Below are 18315 nucleotides of genomic sequence, written 5' to 3'. Positions count from 1 at the left end.
TTTGGGGGCCCCTATTTTTTTCAAACTTGAGGTATAGAGATTCCTAACTTTCCTAACTCTGATTACCCCACAAACACGAACATGCTTTGCAAATATATGCATAATGAATGCATCCAATACATGCAAATAAAGACGATACTTTTAATTCTCAAAAGTATAATAAAATATGACTCTGAACTTGCAGTTTGACTCCTGCAGATGTATTTTTGCATAAATGACCGTGTGCACTGATGCTAAAAATGTGAATTAAGCCCAATTTATACTTCTGCGTAAAGTGCTCTACGTAGCTACGCAGAGTCCTCTGCGTCGACGCAGAACCTGTCGAAGAGCCTCTGCGTCGTCTCCGGGTGCACGGAATATTTTTTAAGTGTCCGTCACTCCGTCAAGGGACTACGGAGACGGCAAGAGCTGCGATTGGTCCTCAGGACAGGCCGAGCTAAGCTGCTCTGTGCCGGCTCTCAGTGCGCTCCGGGCGTCCTGACAGAGGCGGAGCTGATCCCCGCCGATAACGCCGCTGCCAAACTATAAATACGTCATATCTTAACACACACAGCACATGTTTAGACTCTAAATGGCCAATTTCTCGCCTCAAATTATCTCAAAACTGCGTTCCGTCACACAGAAAAGTGAGAAACGGCCACTGTTTCAACAACAACAGTCTTTCTCTCTCTTTCTTTCTCGGACGCCATTGCTCACTGTAGCCAGAAGCACAACAACCTTGCGCAGCGACCCCTACTGATCGGGCGGGAAATTGCAGCGAGTGTCCGTCACCACGACGCAGAAGTATAAATGCTCGAGGCGTCTCCGTGGTGACGCAGACGGATAACGCATACGCAGTCGGAGAAGTATAATGTGGCCTTTAGAGTGTAGAAAACTGAATACACATGGTTTGTTTATGTTGCCTATTGTTCCAAAAAAGCCTCAGGTAGATCGGAGCAACATCTGATCTTCTTCTATATCTTGCCTTTCTGATTTGTTTTGGCTCCTTTACAATGTGTCCTCCAGTCAAAATGCCTTTAAGGTACGCACCAAGGAAAAAAGCAAAGGGAAAATGATTTATTTGCATTTTGTATTATTTTATTTTATTTACTTATGATAACAAAAATGACAATCAATATATATATTTATTTTTTTTTTTTTTTTTTTTTTTTTTTAAATTAGACCCTACAATATTTATATACAGATACAGGCCTCTACCAAACGGTTGAGATGTCTGTTCATAATGAACCTGGTTTGTATAATTCATAAAGCACAAAAACAAGTCACATGAATTTAGTGTTTGTGAGTTCAGCTTAATGCATTTTTCAACGAGATATAGTGACTTAAAGTGTGGTCGACCAAATGGTTGAGTAGTACCTTAAAGGGTTAAAAGTGCTCATGGACGGCCTAATTAATCAGGAGTACATGGTGTTTTCAGGCCCGTTGTGAAACATGTGTGACAGTAATTTTTACAGCCAGTACCCATGAAAAAAAAGGGACTCTTCGCCAGCCAGACAACAACGGTCTGAGGGAAATCTAAGTGGATAAGTGGAGCAGTGATTGTGAGCCCTTACGTAATCGTTCGTCATCCATTCATGGCCTCTCTCTGTACTGATAGCCTGTGTCCTTCCTCCATGTTTGACTTCCCTTATCTGATTTGAGAAAACATTAAATTATGACTCCAAAAAAAAAAAGGATTTCAGATCATCGTGTCCAGGTGGACCAGTACAGTTTCCCTGTGTGTGTGTGTCATAGTAACAGCCGGCACAGAGACTCTACTGAGGTCGGTGTGCGATGGAAAAGTACCGCAGTGCCAGAGGAGCCACAGAAAGCGCTCTCTATCACAATATCTGGCCATGGGCACAGCGAGAGCAAGACAATGAAAGATAAGGCAGTCTCCACTCCGCTTTGTTCCCCTGCCGTGTTTGTCCTCAGACCCACAGACGACTTTTATCTTGTCCGGGTGTCTGGGTCAGACACACGATCTGCCTCAGAGCTGCACTTCACCGTAATTACTGTAACAGGACAGACAGTAGATTACAGATTGGAGCTGGGGCCAGTGATTTACGTCTTTGCAATTGTTTCTCCGATCACCCGTATGCATTATATCATGTATTTATGTGGTTTGATTGGTTGCACGCAGTAGTCAACTGGGGAATTCTCTGTCGCTCTTTCCAAATTTCTAAAACTGTTCACTATCAGTTGAATCAGAGGTGTCAAAGAGGCGGCCTCTCAGTTGATTACATGTGGCCCACCATTTAATATCACGTCATCATGAAAACATGACCCCGTTTTAAGCATTGCTGACATGATCGCCCCTGAATTTACTTGGAAATCCAGACTCGTGGGCTGAACGAGACACTAGAATAATTCAAATAGGATTCAAAAATGTCTCCGTCAAGGTCTGCGTTTATCTACAGGAAGAAACGGCTGCACACAAGGATGAAAATCCACCGGCTTTAAAAAAAAAAACACACCAGCTGATGAGACGTGACGTCATTTATCAGCTGAAGCACAGTGCAATGACAAAGAGTAGAGATGAAGAATTGATTCTAAGTAATTAATGCATATAAAGAGCAGGAAATAACATGCAGTAAAGAATACATTATATATATATGTAGAGACATTACAGAAACCGAGCTGGCTGAGAGTGCTGAGAGGAGATGAAAGAGCCACTCTTATCGATTCACTCTGTTTAAAATGATCATCAACAAACAATCATGTGGATTCACCAGAAAACCTTGACCGAGGCCTAATACAACATAAACTGACCCTTCACTAATAGGGTGGCAACAAGTGATGGATCATTTATCGATTGCTAAATTAACCCTTCTAACCCCCCTGTTGTCATTTCTTCCCAAATATTTTGATATATTTTAAATTTTTTAGTGAAGACAAACATGTAGCTGTCGTTGCCTTTGCAGCAAAAAGACCTGGGTTCGTGACCCGGTTTGAACAAGGGTCTTTCTGCATGGAGTTTGCCGGGTTCTCCGGCTTCCTCCAGCATTCCAAAAACATGCAGAGGTTGTTTGTCAGCGACCTGTCCAGGGTGCAACCCCACCTTTCACCCATTATCAGCTGGAATTGGCCCCGCGAGCCTCATGTGGAGGATAAACGATAAATGAATGAACACATATATGTCCAGAGAAAGTTGCTGCTTCCTGCCTCGACCATCAGAGTTACTGAATTGTGGATACAAACGGTGCCTTTTTTTATTCAAGGGCAGTGAATTTACGACGCCTGACAAGATCTGATCGTTCCATCAAGGTCGAAACTTAAGCGGCAACCGAAGATTTATTCTTCGAAGAGAAAAGAAAAGCTCTGCGAACGCTCAATGGTGCCTCATTTCAATAAGAGCAAACAGCAAATATACAATGAAGGGCTAAATGGCCAACCATGCGGGTAATAGGGGCACTGATCAGGACTATTTCTCTGGCTCTGAAACGTCCACAGGCAGCGTTCGCTCGCTCTCATTTCAAGGTTATAGAGAATGACGTTACGAGGACGTTACTTTGAACCGTGTTTTGGCTGCAATAATGTCTTTGATCGTCTCACAAAACAAGTGAGTGTGGGCACCAGCGGGAGGGAGCTTTAATACAGGCTTTCAACTCAAAATGGACGACTGTGGTTGGATATCACACAAATTGCAAATTACGGGAGGCTTTTTATGAGAAAAACGTTTCCTCTCTATAATCCGACATGGGAGTGATGAGGACGCTGAAGTGGGTAATGTGTCGTCCAATTACAAATGCACGCACACACAGAATTTGTCGGAGGGGGGGAAACAAATGCATGTTACGACACAGTGACAGAGGAGACAGATATGAAGGTTAGTAACAGTATAGAACAGGAAAAATCCTATATTGTAATGCCTGAATATGTAGAGCAGGGGTGTCAAACTCATTTTCACTGAGGGCCACATCAGCATAATGGTTACCCTCAAAGGGCCAGATGTCACTGTCATACAGAATAAATGTAACTAAATGTAACCAAATATCACGTAAAATAAAGGTAACTACTGCTTCAAAAATGCACCCTTAGAAAAAGACTTTGAAGCACGGGTGATTTCTTCAGCTACAATAAAGCTAGCTTTCACTGCCGCATCGTTTTGTTAGCGTTTGTCGCGTGATGCATATACAATGATACACTGCGATCTAGTGGCGGGATGCCGTCACTTTGCGGGTAACGACATCGCCATGCATTGTGGGAAATTAAGTTTATGGTCAACGCACGCCTTAAAGCAGCATAGACCTATTTTAACACAGATTTTCAAGACAAATGAATCACTCGCGGGCCACATAAAATGACGTGGTGGGCCACATCTGGCCCCCGGGCCTTGAGTTTGACACGTGATGTAGAGCATACTCATAGTTTTTTAGAATTTGAATTCCTGCGTTCGAATATAGGCGGCACCACCAACGACCGCAGATAATCACGTTATCACAACCAGCACTTACACACAGACCTGCTGCTGTAGGTCAAGTGTGACAATGTGTTGTTTAGAGATTGTTTTTCGATAAGATAAAACAAAAAAGAAGAAGCTATTTTACCGTGTGTTACTCGTGAATAATAGCTGTGGTTTTTCTGTGAAACATTTTCGATCTAGAGTTTTTGTTTCCCTCCATTCCCTATACGTAGTTGTCTGTCTATTATTTATTTTTTCTCTTAAACTTTGAACAGATGTTAGCCATGTGCTCTATAGAAGGGTGTTGTTTTTTGCCCACGTGTTTGTTTTATCTGCAGATAATTCAAGTTTTAGAGCTGCTCAACAAATATGGCTTGAATAACAAATTTTCCAAGATATTGCCAACAATAATAGACAAATTAAGTTTACATTCACCTGAAAAAAATTCCTCAGAAAAATAGTGTGTACCGTATAAACTTCAAACAATAACATTGGAATATATATCTCACATGGTATAAATGTCAGCATCGTCCCATTATAGCAAATGCTATGACGGTAGTCTTGTGACATAAACATTACCAACCGTGCAGTGTGGAATACAACCAGTGGGTGGCAGCAGCTGTCAACTGACATGATGCAGTGCATATTTCAAATTTTTTTTATTAAGCTTGCTGTTATTGTTAATTAAAGGTGCCATATGTAAGAATGTGGCCAAAAACGGTTACTACATTCAAATTCAAAATACCGAGGTCTTTTAGGTTTGGTTTTATGACGTAACTGGCAGCCCGTGGTTGCTCGGCAGCTGAGACTCTACTGACTGCAATGATTGGTAGACGGCGGTAGGTCGCGCCACATGCCAAAACATGATTTCAAAAAAATAAACATGATTTGCAGTCTGCAAAATGTTTTTTTTCATGCAAATACTTTGGCTGTACTGTTGTTGTTGGTGAGTTCAGTTTGTTATATGAACATTATTCCTGAGTCTCTGTGACATATTAGGAGGATTTTATGGCCAGTTGCTTTAGATTTATTACATAATAAAGGGGGTGTTCTATTATTCTGTGTTGTAATTTGCATCATACATGGCCTGTTTATCGTGATACATAGAGCTGAACTCTGTGGCCGTCACATTTTCCCCCTCTATGTGCATGTTCCTCAAACCCTCCATGTGAATACCTTTGCAGATTATGTTATTAGTTAACACATGCTGTCATCTCGGACCAATAAACCTGCACAAAAGACGGAGCAAATGAATGCTAATCCAAACACTTCCTTGGGAGGAAGTGAGACGGTGTGCAGAGCGGCTACCGAGCTGCTTGCAGTGCGACAGTGAGACGAAACAGAGGAAGCTTTGTTGGTCAAGACGTTCGAATGTAGAGGAGACGTCATAGGTTAGATTAAACATTAGAAACATCAGACGGAGAGAAAAACACACACAGATGCAAACATACCGTACATCTGTCTCTGCAAGTGTCTGAAGAACTGAAGACATTACATTCTCACACTTGTTTTTGGTCTTTGCATATTCAAATATGATTGAACCGAGGAAGAAAGTAAAGCAGTAAAGTGAGAGTTAAAGGCTGACGTCTGAGTTGAGCCGCAAGTTTATTCAGTGAGTCAGAGATTTGTGGTCGAGGGTTGAATTCAGGCCACTGTGGCAGATTCTGAAGCAGCTGAAACGAACGGTTCGGAGACTTCGGTTGACAAAGACATGACATGACGACAGGTGGACATTTGTATGACTCTGAGACGGTGGACACTGGACATGTGATCAGGATTTTTTTTTTCATTCCCAGGCAAATAAAAACATAAATGTGATGTTTTCATAAGCATGGCAGGTTTGTGTGAGACATTCATTCACACCAAACTGTGTCACCTGTCTCGATCTGAGTGATTCTGTGAAAATGTGACGACTGTGGTGAGATGAAGAAATGAATCATCTGCTCTTGCACAACAAGCAAACCTACTGGAAACCTACTGCACTGAGCGAGTTGTTCCTTGAAGTTTCAGCAAATGCAGAAAAGTCATGTTTTTTCAGCACATCTGTAGCATCTGTGTGTGACTAATAGATGGAAAAAGTGAAGCTCATTCATTCTCCCTGGGTTAATTAAATTGAGCAGAAATGCCAGACATTTGCTACTTCCTTCTTTTCTGACTTTAATATTCACATGTTTTTCCACCACTATTTTATGATAATAAGCTGAGTATGTTTGGCTTTTTGTACATGTGGTCACAGAAAACACAAGTCTTACACTTTGGTTTATTGATCCCTGAGGGAAACATTCTATTTCCAAGAACAGTATATGCAGACCAGCATCTTGATAAAATATTAGAAAATAAGTAATATGTGGGTACAAATATCTTTAGACAAAGTTAAAAAGTAAGTACTTTTTATTGCGTACAAATGTGTGCTATGCTGCAACATACATGTGTTTACTTTATGTATGTATGTATCAGTACAGTCCAACCACTTCAACACAGGTTTGAAGAATAAAAAATATATGTGAAACTTCCAGAAACTTCATTCATATTCATGTATTACATTTTAATAAAGCATAATATATTTAGACAAGTTAAAAAGTGAGTAAGTAAGGCAACTATTGTGCTATACTTTAACATAAATATGTATATTTAAATGTATATGTGTTGTCTAATACAACACGTGTATAGTAAATGTATAGTACAGTACAACCGCTTAAACACAGGTTTAAAGGATATACTATTTAAAAACATATGTCAAGATTTTATTTTTCATTTCCCAAAATAAGTGCAATACTTTTTATTTAGCACAAATAAGCAAACATTAGCATGCTAACACTGAAATAACACGATGAACATGGCAAAACTTATATTTCTTCTCACCCCCTGGATAGAACAATATCTAACAATATTAGGCACATTTTGTATTGAAAACAGATTAAAATTAGAACGATATTTAAATATTACATTTCAATAAATCGTATGAATTAATATCTTTAGACAAGTTCAAAAATGAGCAAGGTAACTATTGTTTTGTTCAAACTACAAATATGTGCTCTTCAACATGTGTTTTAAATATATATATATATATATATATATATATATATATATATATATATATATATATATATATATATATATATATATATATATATACATATATATATATATATATATATATATATATATAGAACAATACAACCACATAAACACAGGTTTAAAGAATAAAAAAAATATATGAAACGTTTAGGACCAAAATAGGTGTCATACTTTGTTTGTTGCATACATAAGCTAACATTAGCATGCTAACACTGAAATAACATGGCAAACACAACAAATATTATTCCTCCTTGCCCTCTAGTGGACAGAATATATAAGAACCACATGGTGACAGTAATAGAAATAGGCAAAACTGTATTAAAACGGATTACAATTTAAAAAAACATTCAAGTATTAAGTTTTAACAAAACAAGCTTTGACGGACTGACAGCCGTGACGGTGAGGATGATAGCGTGTTCATGCTAGATTAGCATTTTAAACCAAAGCACTGCTTTACAGCTTCACAGAGCAGATGTAATATAGTACTTGTCCTGTTATTAAATATTTATTCATAAAACAATCATCAATATATTTAATGACTTTATGTGTTCCTCTAACATTAAGATGAAGGGATGGGTCTAATGTGACCTCCTTTCATGTTGAAATCTTGGCTGTAGACAGGATTTAAATTACTACCAGTGCAGGAAAATGTGACAGAGAGATGTAAACTGTTCCACAGCAGGGGGGGCAACAATGGAAAATGTTCCCTTGGATTTTAACTTGGACGACAAGAAGGAGAAACTGCAGCAGAGTGTCCATGTGGTAAATTTCTGTCTGAAGAGGTCAGAAAAAATAAAACATAAACAAGAACTGATGAACATGACTCTGAATAAAAGGTTGCAAAGAGCAAAGTCACTGTGATTTTACTCAGTCGTCCTCCTTTATTCACTTACTGTAGCCAACACATTCACTGTGGTTTGACATTCAATCACCTTTGTCTTCCTATTGTAGGTTAAGCAACTTTAATGTGCACATAGTGTACAAGTATACATTTAGTGTGAGCATGTATGTGTGCACTGTTCAGAAACAAAATGCAGGCTGCGAATGAGATGACTCAACGTTGTATATGTGGCTGCCACAGTGGTGACAGTGCCACCATGAATTAAATCAGTCATTCCCAATGACTGGGCTGAGAGCCACAGGAATGTTGGGGTCGTGAGACTTTGTTTTCCAGTGTTTTAAAATATATGAAATAACAAATATGCATAAAATTAAGTTGAAATTTGGTGGACACAAATATATCTTTTAGAAATGTCCATGAAAATTAAAGTGAGAATTGTTATATTGTGCACAAATGTACTCTTGTCAAAATGTACTATATTGAGAATTGGGTCATCTTTAAAAGTTTAAAAAAAGAAAAACACTAAATCAGACTAGCTGCAACAAGTGCTTTATACAATAATATAATAACATTAATATACGTATTATAACTTATTATTGTTATTGTTACAATAGTGGGGGCAGTAAAAAATAAAACCTTAATGAATTAAAATAAAACTAAAAACACGACGTACATATACGAAGGTACATATATTTTTTTAAAGAGGAGAATTAAAAAAAAAAAAAAAAAACAGACTGACGGTGACTTTCTGTGGCCAATTAGTTTGTACATTGCGCCCTCTTGTGATGGACAATGGTGGCAGTGTACTTCCGTCACTGCTTACGCAATATCCGGTTGTGATGCAGCCATTTTGTCTGCTCGGGTAAGTCTACCCCGACGGTAACGAACTGAGTTCCACCCTAAGAAACAATTTTAAATGTTGTTGTCGCTTTCTCAGTTTGCGCTTTATTTAATCTAAATAAAGCTTAAAATTTATATATCAATTATACATGTCAGAAGAGGGCCCCCCTCGTTGAGATAAACCCTTATTATACGGAAAACCCGTGTGTGAGCGGCGTAGACATGTCGTGTGAGGAAAGCTACTTGGCTATCATTCGCTATCTGACTGATGAGCGGGAGCCGTACGCGCCGGGGACGCCTGGAAACACCAAGAGGAAAATACGCAAAGCGGCGGCCTGCTACGTGGTGAGGAACGGAACTCTGTATTATCAGAGGCGCTTGAAGGGCCAGAATAATTTCACAGAGCTGGAGGTGGTGCTGCAGGACGGCCGGAGGAAGGAACTCATCAACCAGGCGCACATCACGGAAGAAGGGGAGCATCTGAACCAGCAACTCACCTGGGAGTGCATCTCTCAGAAGTACTGGTGGAGAGGTGAGGCATACCGGCTCTGAGTTCGGGACCTGTGGTCACCGGGAGGCAGATAGAGCCACCGGGGAACCGGTGTTTACATACGTCAGGGATTAATAAACACGTTTACCACCCGTATATCCACCATCACAAACTAAACTGCTCTCTGTCGCCATCTAGTGATTGAAGTGAAACTTGTTATTTATCTGTGGCTAATCTGTGGCCAAAGCACAAGCTTTTAATGTCGTTACCTTGAATACGTTGCACATGAATAAACCAACTTCTATTTCTTGAAATAGTTGGATGTGGATGCAATAAATCTCACATTCATTTTTGTGATAATGCAGGTATCCAGAAACATGTGAAAGACTACATCAGAGAGTGCACTCAGTGTCTGAGCAGGAGGACGACGGATGATGGTTCTGGAACTCGACTTTATTCCCAGGGGAGGAGACACAAAGGGAATGCCAACGTGAATGAAGAGGACGAGGATGAAGAAGACGAGGACGGAGATGATGCTTTAGTCTTCTCTGACTCGTCCTCTCATCTGAGATCCAAGTTGTCCAAAACGCCGGCCAAGCATGAACTTGTGTTTGTAAGAAATTTATTTTCCCCCAATAACAAAAATGTTGTAACTTTTTTTGAAGGTCTCTTTTTAATCTTGTGTTGTGTGTATGTGCTTTCCAGGTGGACAGTAAGGGTGAGGTGAATCAGTTCCTGCCCAAACATGGTCAAACCATATTGGGCAAACTCAACCAGCAACGTCTCAACAATCAGTTCTGCGACATCACCCTGTTGATTGAGGGTGAGGAGTACCGAGCACACAAAGCTGTGCTGGCAGCATGCAGCGAATACTTCCATGAGCTCTTTTTTGAGAAGGGGGCTGCAACCACACATGAAGCTGTGGTTGACCTCTCTGGTGAGTACCACTTTGTTTGACTTTTCTGTTTGTCGGCCCAGTTTTTAAACGCCTGCCCTTTTTCTCTCTCCAGGTTTCACCAAAGCCAGCTTCCTCCCATTGCTTGACTTTGCTTACACTTCCATGCTTACGTTTAATTTTTGCTATATGGCAGAAATTGCTAGCCTTGCCCGGCATTTGCTGATGAACGAGGTGCTCCAGATTTGCGAGTCTGTACATAAGCAGGTGGAGGAACAGAAGCTGACGGTGTATCAAAGAGGAGATGTGCACACGGTGGTGTCAAGCCAGCTGGCTCCCGAGGAGGGCGCTAAGGAGGAGGAGTCTGGTGCGTATGTTGTGGCCATAGAGACTGATGGCAATGGAGTGGTCACCCACAGTGCTGTAGCTGTAACTACCGAGTCCTTGGCTTTTGTTGAACCTACTAAAGAGGCTTATATTGAGCAGCCACTGGCAGTTGTTGCTGAAGCCATGGAGGAAAGCAAAGAACAAGGAGGGGAGACGGTTGACGGCGAAACAGTGACTCTGATTGCTCACAGTGCACCTGCTGAGCCGGGAGAGACTGTCACTTTGATCTCACGCAGTGAAGAAGGAACAGACGGGGAGACGATGACTGTGGTCACCCACAGCGGTCAGGCCGGAGCCAGCGAGTCCCTCGCCATGGTGTCAGCCTGCCTGGCAATGGAGCAGCCACAGGTCGCTGAAGCTGAAGCCTTTGTAATGAATGTGGATGCAGACAAAGTTAACCCCTCAGATGTCATCAAACTGGCAGCTGAGGCGGCAACGCTGACACCAGAGACCGTGGATTTAGCGCCAATACCTCAGAAACGCAAACGAGGTCGTCCAGCCAAGGCCAAGAAGGAGGTCGAGTTCGAGGAGTTCGTACCCATGGAGGAGGAAGATCCTTCTCTTAACGAAGGCCCCGCAGACAAACACGATGCGGCGTCCGATGACCCGAACAAAAGACGGCTTCGCCAGCGATCTATCGGCGAGGGCGGTTATGCTCGTCTCCATATGGGGCTGGAGGGTGAAGAGGAGGTGAAGATGAGCACAAACCTGCCTCGTGCCGCAACCCCTAAGGTACATAATTACACTATAATACTCCAGAAAATCGACCTTTAAATGGGTTTTTGGCATGTGGGAATGTGATTAATCAGAATTCACTCCTTGGCGATATGAGACCTTTCAGTATGAGTTCACAGGTCAGGTCATTCACTGGAGATGCCTGTTTTTTCTTCAGAAAAATATCGGTTATATCAGCTGTTTAGCGGGAAGGAGTAATTTTTACACATTATCATTATATTTTGTTCAAGAACATAAATGTGTTTTCAGGTGGGTCCAAAGCCTGGGAAGAGAGGAAGACCGCCAAAGCAACCAGCCGAGATTCCACCCGAAGGACAGTCTGACTCTGGGGCGGAACCAGAGGCCACTGCCAACGCAGTGGAGAGCATTGTGGCTGCAGAGGTGATCACAGAGGAGGAGGCTGCAGCAAAGCCGACGGAGCCAGAAACTGAAACTAGCCACGACCAGCCCCCCACAGAGAGTAATGCTGATGGAGCGCACACGTGTTCCGAGTGTGGCATGTCCTTTCAAAGACGCTACTCGCTGATCATGCACACGTTAAAGCACGAGAAATCTCGGGGATACAAATGCAGTGTAAGTACCGGGGTTTGGCAGCATGTCATAGTAATACTTGAATAAATGTCATGTGACAAACATGCAGATTTGGAGATGAATTGGTCACTCTAAATTGCCCATAGGTGTCAGAGTGTGTTTGTCTCTATATGTGGCCCTGCGACGGACTGGCAAGATGTCCAGGGTGTACCCCGCCTATCGCCCTATGTCGGCTGAGATAGGCACAGCACCCCCCGTGACTCTCTGGTGGAAGATAAAGCGGTAGATGATGGATGGAGGCTATTCCTTTGAAGTCTCTAGTGTCTACTGCTTTATTCTCACTGTCATAAAAACTCCCTTCCCCACTCCTGGCAATTATTTTCAACGGAGCTGATGTTTACTTGTTGGCCCCCTCAGTAATTCTCTTCCTTGCCTCCTCCGACAACAGTTTTGCTTCTTTTTCGCTTGCTCTGTCATCATAAACTTTTAAAATAGACATTGTCTCTGCCGTGATCCTGTAGCCAGTACTTGGCTAGATTGGTGCCGTAAAGTGGTTGTCTCTTGCAAGACCCAAGACTTTGCAAGACCTGACACTGAGGACTCCTGATCTTGCAAGGTTGCTGATTTTTTGCCAACCGACAGTAGGAGGAGTGGGGACAGCCCACAACAGGCAATCTAACCATCACAATGACTCAGAAGCTGTTAAATAAAGTAAAAAAGTAAAGTAAAAATCCTGCATAGTTGGGAAAAGGTAAGCAGGCCAAGCAGCACTCACAGCACCACCTTCTGGATCATGTGGTAATTACTCTTCTAGGCTCTATATGAACAGATTTTTAAGTTTCAAGTTCAAACTACCACACCCCAAGTTTGTAAGCATATAAGTTAAAAGGTGACAATTTTAGTAGCACATTTAAATATCTATCACCACAGTTTCACACTGATTTTTTTTTTTTGTCCCTCCAGCTGTGCAGTAAAGAGTTCCAGTATGCTGCCTCGCTCCGTGCCCACCTGGCTCGACACAAGCAGCAGAGCAGCCAGCGAGCATCCATGGTCATAACCGCCGTGCACCAGAGCTCCGAGGCGAAGGTGGACGGCGACCTGGACGACAAGACTTCACCGACGCCCACCAGGAGGGAGTTTGTGTGCGACATCTGCAACAAGACCTTGCCGAAGCTGTACTCGCTGCGGATCCACATGCTGAGTCACACGGGCGTGCGCCCTCACTCCTGTAAGGTCTGCGGGAAGACGTTCACCCACAAGCACAGTCTGAAGATGCACCGGGCGCTGCACGACGTCACCAAACAGTTCCGCTGTGAGTTCTGTTTGAAGACTTTTGTGAGCAAGAGGAACATGGAGGAGCACACCACCCTTCACACAGGTACATACACATTATGGTTTACTATTATTATTATTTTTTAAATAACTCCACACCATTGGCCACTGAAAATACTTGGTTCTGATTGGCTGGCAGGTGTTCAGTTCATGTTACTCAAGTAGGAAAATAAAAGTTTAAAAGAGTTAAAATAACAGCTTTACTTTTGTGATTGTTGTGGGTGATCTGAAGGCAGAGAAGCAGCCTACGAATGGCATCAGTATTTCATGAATATTTTTCTAAATTAGACTGTTTGTCCCACCTGACATTCATCTGTAGGTGAATCAAAGTACCTGTGCAACACGTGTGGGGCAACATTTCACCGAGCCTCAGCTCTGAGCAAACACATGAAGAAGCACCAGCCCAAACCAGACGTCCGTCCGTTCGCGTGCGCTCAGTGAGTAAACGCTTCAGCTTCACGTCCATGTGCTAAAAACAGTACTGTACTAATTCCCTCTTCTTTCACCCTCCTGCAGTTGTGATAAGAGATTCTATGAAGCCAAAGATCTCCAGCAGCACATGAACAAGCACATGGGCCTGAAGCCCTTCCAGTGCCAGGTGTGTGGGAAGTGCTACAGCTGGAAGAAAGATTGGTACTCCCATGTCAAGTCCCACAGCGTAGCTGAGCCCTACAAGTAAGTCTCAAGATGCGTACAGACATGTGCTCATGTCCAGATATATTGTTTTTTTGTTATCTTCCAGGTAATGACATCATGTACATCCTAAGATACATGTGTGCTTATGCTTGGTGTCTTCAGGTGTAATGTGTGTGGGAAGGAGTTCTTTGAGAAGGCTCTGTTCCGGAGACACGTCAAAAAGGCCACGCATGGGAAGAAGGGCCGGATCAAGCAGAACCTGGAGAGAGAGTGCGAGCAGTGTGGAAGGAAGTTCACTCAGCTCCGAGAGTACAGACGCCACATCAACAACCACCAGGGTGAGACTCTTGACTTCCTTTGTTTCTGTGACAACTGACCTTATTCTTATAATACTCTTTACATCTCATCTACATTTCATTCATTGCTGGACATTATATTTCAACTTAAGACAAGTTCATACTACACAGTCTTCAGTAGCAGGTTTTTGCAACTTGTGTCCAAGTCATCCTAGTGTGAAATATTCAAAGAGGCGTCTCACAGAGACATGCTGCAGACATGTCGCTCTCGATCTCTGCGACGACGACAGCCACTCCAGCCAATCAGAGAGCAGGATGTGGCAACAACACTTGTTCACTGGTTGAGAAGAGAGAGAATGAAGTACATAAATACAACATAAAACAATGGGACAAAAATCAAAGCGAGCACTGCTGCAATAAAAGCTCAACAGTCGACCTGTAGATCAAGCACCTGGTTTTGGTGTCAATTTCTCGTGTTTTTTTGTGATGGAACACAATTCCTTTTCAATTCCAACAATTCCAATTTCCATCCATGGACCCATCCACACTCATGTTTCTTTTCTTTTTTTGCAAAACCAACACTGCAAGTACATACTGTATATATATTTATTTCTTGCACAGTATTGCCCAGCCCTTCTTCTGTCATTATATCAGATCAGTCGTGACAATTGATGCCGTGTAGTCATGTTTGTCGGATAAGTCACAGCACAAATGTATGGCTCTACTGTGATCACCTAATCTGAAGATCATGATGTTGGGATTGATCAGATCACTCAGAGAAATTGTTTATACAGCAGCATCTTAATCTGACAATTGTCTTGTTCTGTATGATCATGTGTATGAATTGTTTTTGGCACTGATTGTCTTTCTTGCCCCACTCTCTAGGAGTGAAGCCGTTTGAATGTCTGACCTGTGGCGTCGCCTGGGCCGACGCCCGCTCCCTAAAGCGCCACGTCCGCACGCACACGGGAGAGCGGCCCTACGTGTGCCCGATCTGCCAGGAGGCTCACATCGACGCGCGCACTCTGCGTAAACACATGGCCAAGTACCACACTGACAACCTGCCCAGTAAGATCATGCTGGAGAAGGACACGCTACAGTTCCACAACCAGGGCACACAGGTGGAGCACGCCGTCAGCATCCTGGCATCCGACCTGCCCCCCGAGCTCCGCCCCGCGCAGCAGCCGCCCGCAGAGGAAATAGAAACAGTGCTGATCACAGAGGAGACGATTGAGGCAGTGGAGGCTGTTCAGGCCGCGAGCGAAGGCTCGGTGGCCACGCTTTCCGATCAGGGCATCATGCAGGTGGTGAACTACGTCCTGGCACAGCAAGCGCTTACGGGGCCCAAAGTCGAAGAGGAAGAACAGGAGGTTATTCAGACCATGGAGGTGGAGGTGGCTCATGTGGCTGAGGTCGAGTAGCAATTTGCCAGAGAAAAAGAAAATCTCACCAAGACTGATCAGCATTTGTCACATTCTGTATAAAGTGTAACACAGTGTAAAAAGATGCTTATTTTTCTGGACATGTACATATAATGTAAGTGAGCCATGAGCTTTGTATTTACTCAGACCTGTATGAATGATGAGCTGACATTCACACTCTGCTGTGTGTGAATAGATAAACGGTAAAAAAGATTGTTTATGAGCAACAAGCTGATGAGTTAAAGTTATAAATAGGAAACAACATTTTGGTCAAAATGTGTTTCACCTCAACACAGAAGAGCTGAGGTGTTTCGTTCTATTAAAGCTCACGTGTACTCCCTCCTGGTGTCAGTTTGAAGAATGAGGAAATTAAACAAGAAAGTGCTTCACGTTTACCTCGATGATCATATCATATTTTCTTCACATTTAAGAATTTGCTTGAAGTTATTGCAAAAGAGAATGTGTTGTCTGTGCGTGTTTACAAAAAGATAACCACATTAATAGTTATCTGAACAATATCTTTACCAAATATTTTGTACATTTTACTCAATGTGGGACTAAAATGTTATCTTTTCATATCAGGCACCCAAAAAAAAAAAAAAATCTTATAAGAGAAGCCAACACTTAAAATTTAACAAAATTTCCAAGCCCATCAAAATCTAAAATGTTAAACAATTAATGTGAGTTTTAAGCCAATATTTGAAAGCTGATGTAAGACTGAATTTAAACGTAGCTTTCTCAAATTGACAATTTTAACCATTTCATTGTATTTGCTTCTCAATAAACATTACCTTGGTATAGTTAGGCATACATTCAATGTAAATTGTCAATATAAAAAAGGTAAAAAAAACAAAAAAAACAGTGATGAGGCGAAAAGCTCATCACAGTAGGACAGCAACTTTTCAAATGAATATTGCGTTGTATTATTAGGTAGGAAAAAGAAAGGTTGTTATATATAAGTCTTATTTTTCCGAGCTTTCCCGAGGAGCACAAAAGGCAACACGAGTAAAAATGGGATAGACGCTTTTGTTTTCGCAGCGTTGTCTTGCAGGTAGAACTTCCCCCTTGTCTTTTAACTGTCAGAAAGACCACTAAACAACTGGTTTATTTTATTATGGTTGTACGTTTATCGCTGTGGTTAGAGTTACCTGTTCACATCCAATCTATCAATGGAAAGGCGATTTTAGAGTGCAAGAAAATGTCACCTGCGAAACAAAGCTCGGGACAAAATATTGTCATTTGTAACCGGAAGCGGATGTTGTTGACGTTATCATCGCAGCAGCGTCCGGAATTGAGACCTTCCTAGCTTGACAAAACTGCTGCTAACGGTGAAATTACCCACTTCACACCTGAAAGGACAGGGCGGAGGAAGCCAACGGACTCGCGACTCAAGAATGGCCGCGGTTTTTGTCGATACGTGTCGTGTTCTTGTTCTGTCCGTGGGCATCAGCTCGACTAGTTAGCACAGCGGGCTAACTGGCCGATTAAACACTGACAAGTGCTCTGGTGTCTCAAGGGGTGACGGGGGAGAAATCCTGTGGTAAGAAGAAGAAGAAGAAATCAATAACTTTATATGTAATGGGGTTTTCTCTTCTCACGCCAGACTGAGAACAGGAGATGGTATGATCGGGAACTTCTTAATAAGGATTGTTGTCTTTGTTGGCTCCTGGTTTTATTTGTCTATAGGTGGTAGATGTAGTCAATGACCCAGTGATGACACTGTTATAACAGAAAAGATAACACACGACGACGCTGCTCTGCTTTGGTTTTATGGTGTGACTGTTGACTTGCTAACAGGGAGTCTCCCCTGGTCTCTGAAGGCTACACGAAGAGAATATGAATATTTTAAATTTCATGTTTACATGGCTGATGAGTGATTGCACCTAACCGGTCTGCTCTGGTTACATAGGTGATTCTTGTTTTAAATGTGAACGTGTCACCTGTCCTGTGTGTCGTGGATAAGGTCCGGGTGACGGCGTGGAAAAGCAAACAGGTGTGACTAAACAACCTGGACTCACTAACTAACTTCATTTGCACTTACTTCCGTTACGCTACCTATTATCTGCTTACTTGAAAACAACATTCCTTTAGAGAATATTCAATTGTGGTTTTGATGAATGGTGCGCACACATCGTCCTGTTTGTTTTGTGTCTGCTGAGAAACAGATAAGTGGCCACATTTGTACTTTTTCGTCTTGGATTGTGTTGTAATCTCTGTAGATGGAATGGATTATATCTATCTATATTGGTGCTGTATGGTTAGGGCAGTGGTAAACGAATAAGACCGAACCATTTGGAGGAAAAGGGATTTTTTTCTGATTTTGTGACTTCAATGTGTGATTTTCTTGACAATACAAACATCAGTTCAACATTCAGTGCATAATAGGTGATGGAAAATTAATGCAAGGCATCTAACATAGGCTCTCCACTAAGGCAAAGAAGTGAAACTT

At 42.2% G+C, this 18315-nt stretch overlaps 1 protein-coding gene across 1 annotated transcript; it reads left to right on the top strand.

Moving 5' to 3' along the window:
• Positions 1-9365: 9365 nt before the first annotated feature.
• Positions 9366-16203, top strand: zbtb11 (zinc finger and BTB domain containing 11; the record flags this gene model as incomplete). Its single annotated transcript, XM_083888726.1, has 10 exons — positions 9366-9675; positions 9999-10246; positions 10339-10570; positions 10644-11647; positions 11900-12223; positions 13145-13559; positions 13833-13950; positions 14030-14188; positions 14312-14487; positions 15331-16203. The coding sequence occupies 10 exons, from the start codon at positions 9366-9368 to the stop codon at positions 15864-15866; spliced, it is 3522 nt and encodes a 1173-aa protein (XP_083744852.1). The 3' UTR covers positions 15867-16203.
• Positions 16204-18315: the final 2112 nt, after the last annotated feature.

This window comes from Microchirus variegatus (assembly GCF_963457635.1).
Source record: "Microchirus variegatus genome assembly, chromosome: 4".
Classification (NCBI taxonomy): domain Eukaryota; kingdom Metazoa; phylum Chordata; class Actinopteri; order Pleuronectiformes; family Soleidae; genus Microchirus; species Microchirus variegatus.
This window is presented reverse-complemented; position numbering and strand designations above follow the sequence as displayed.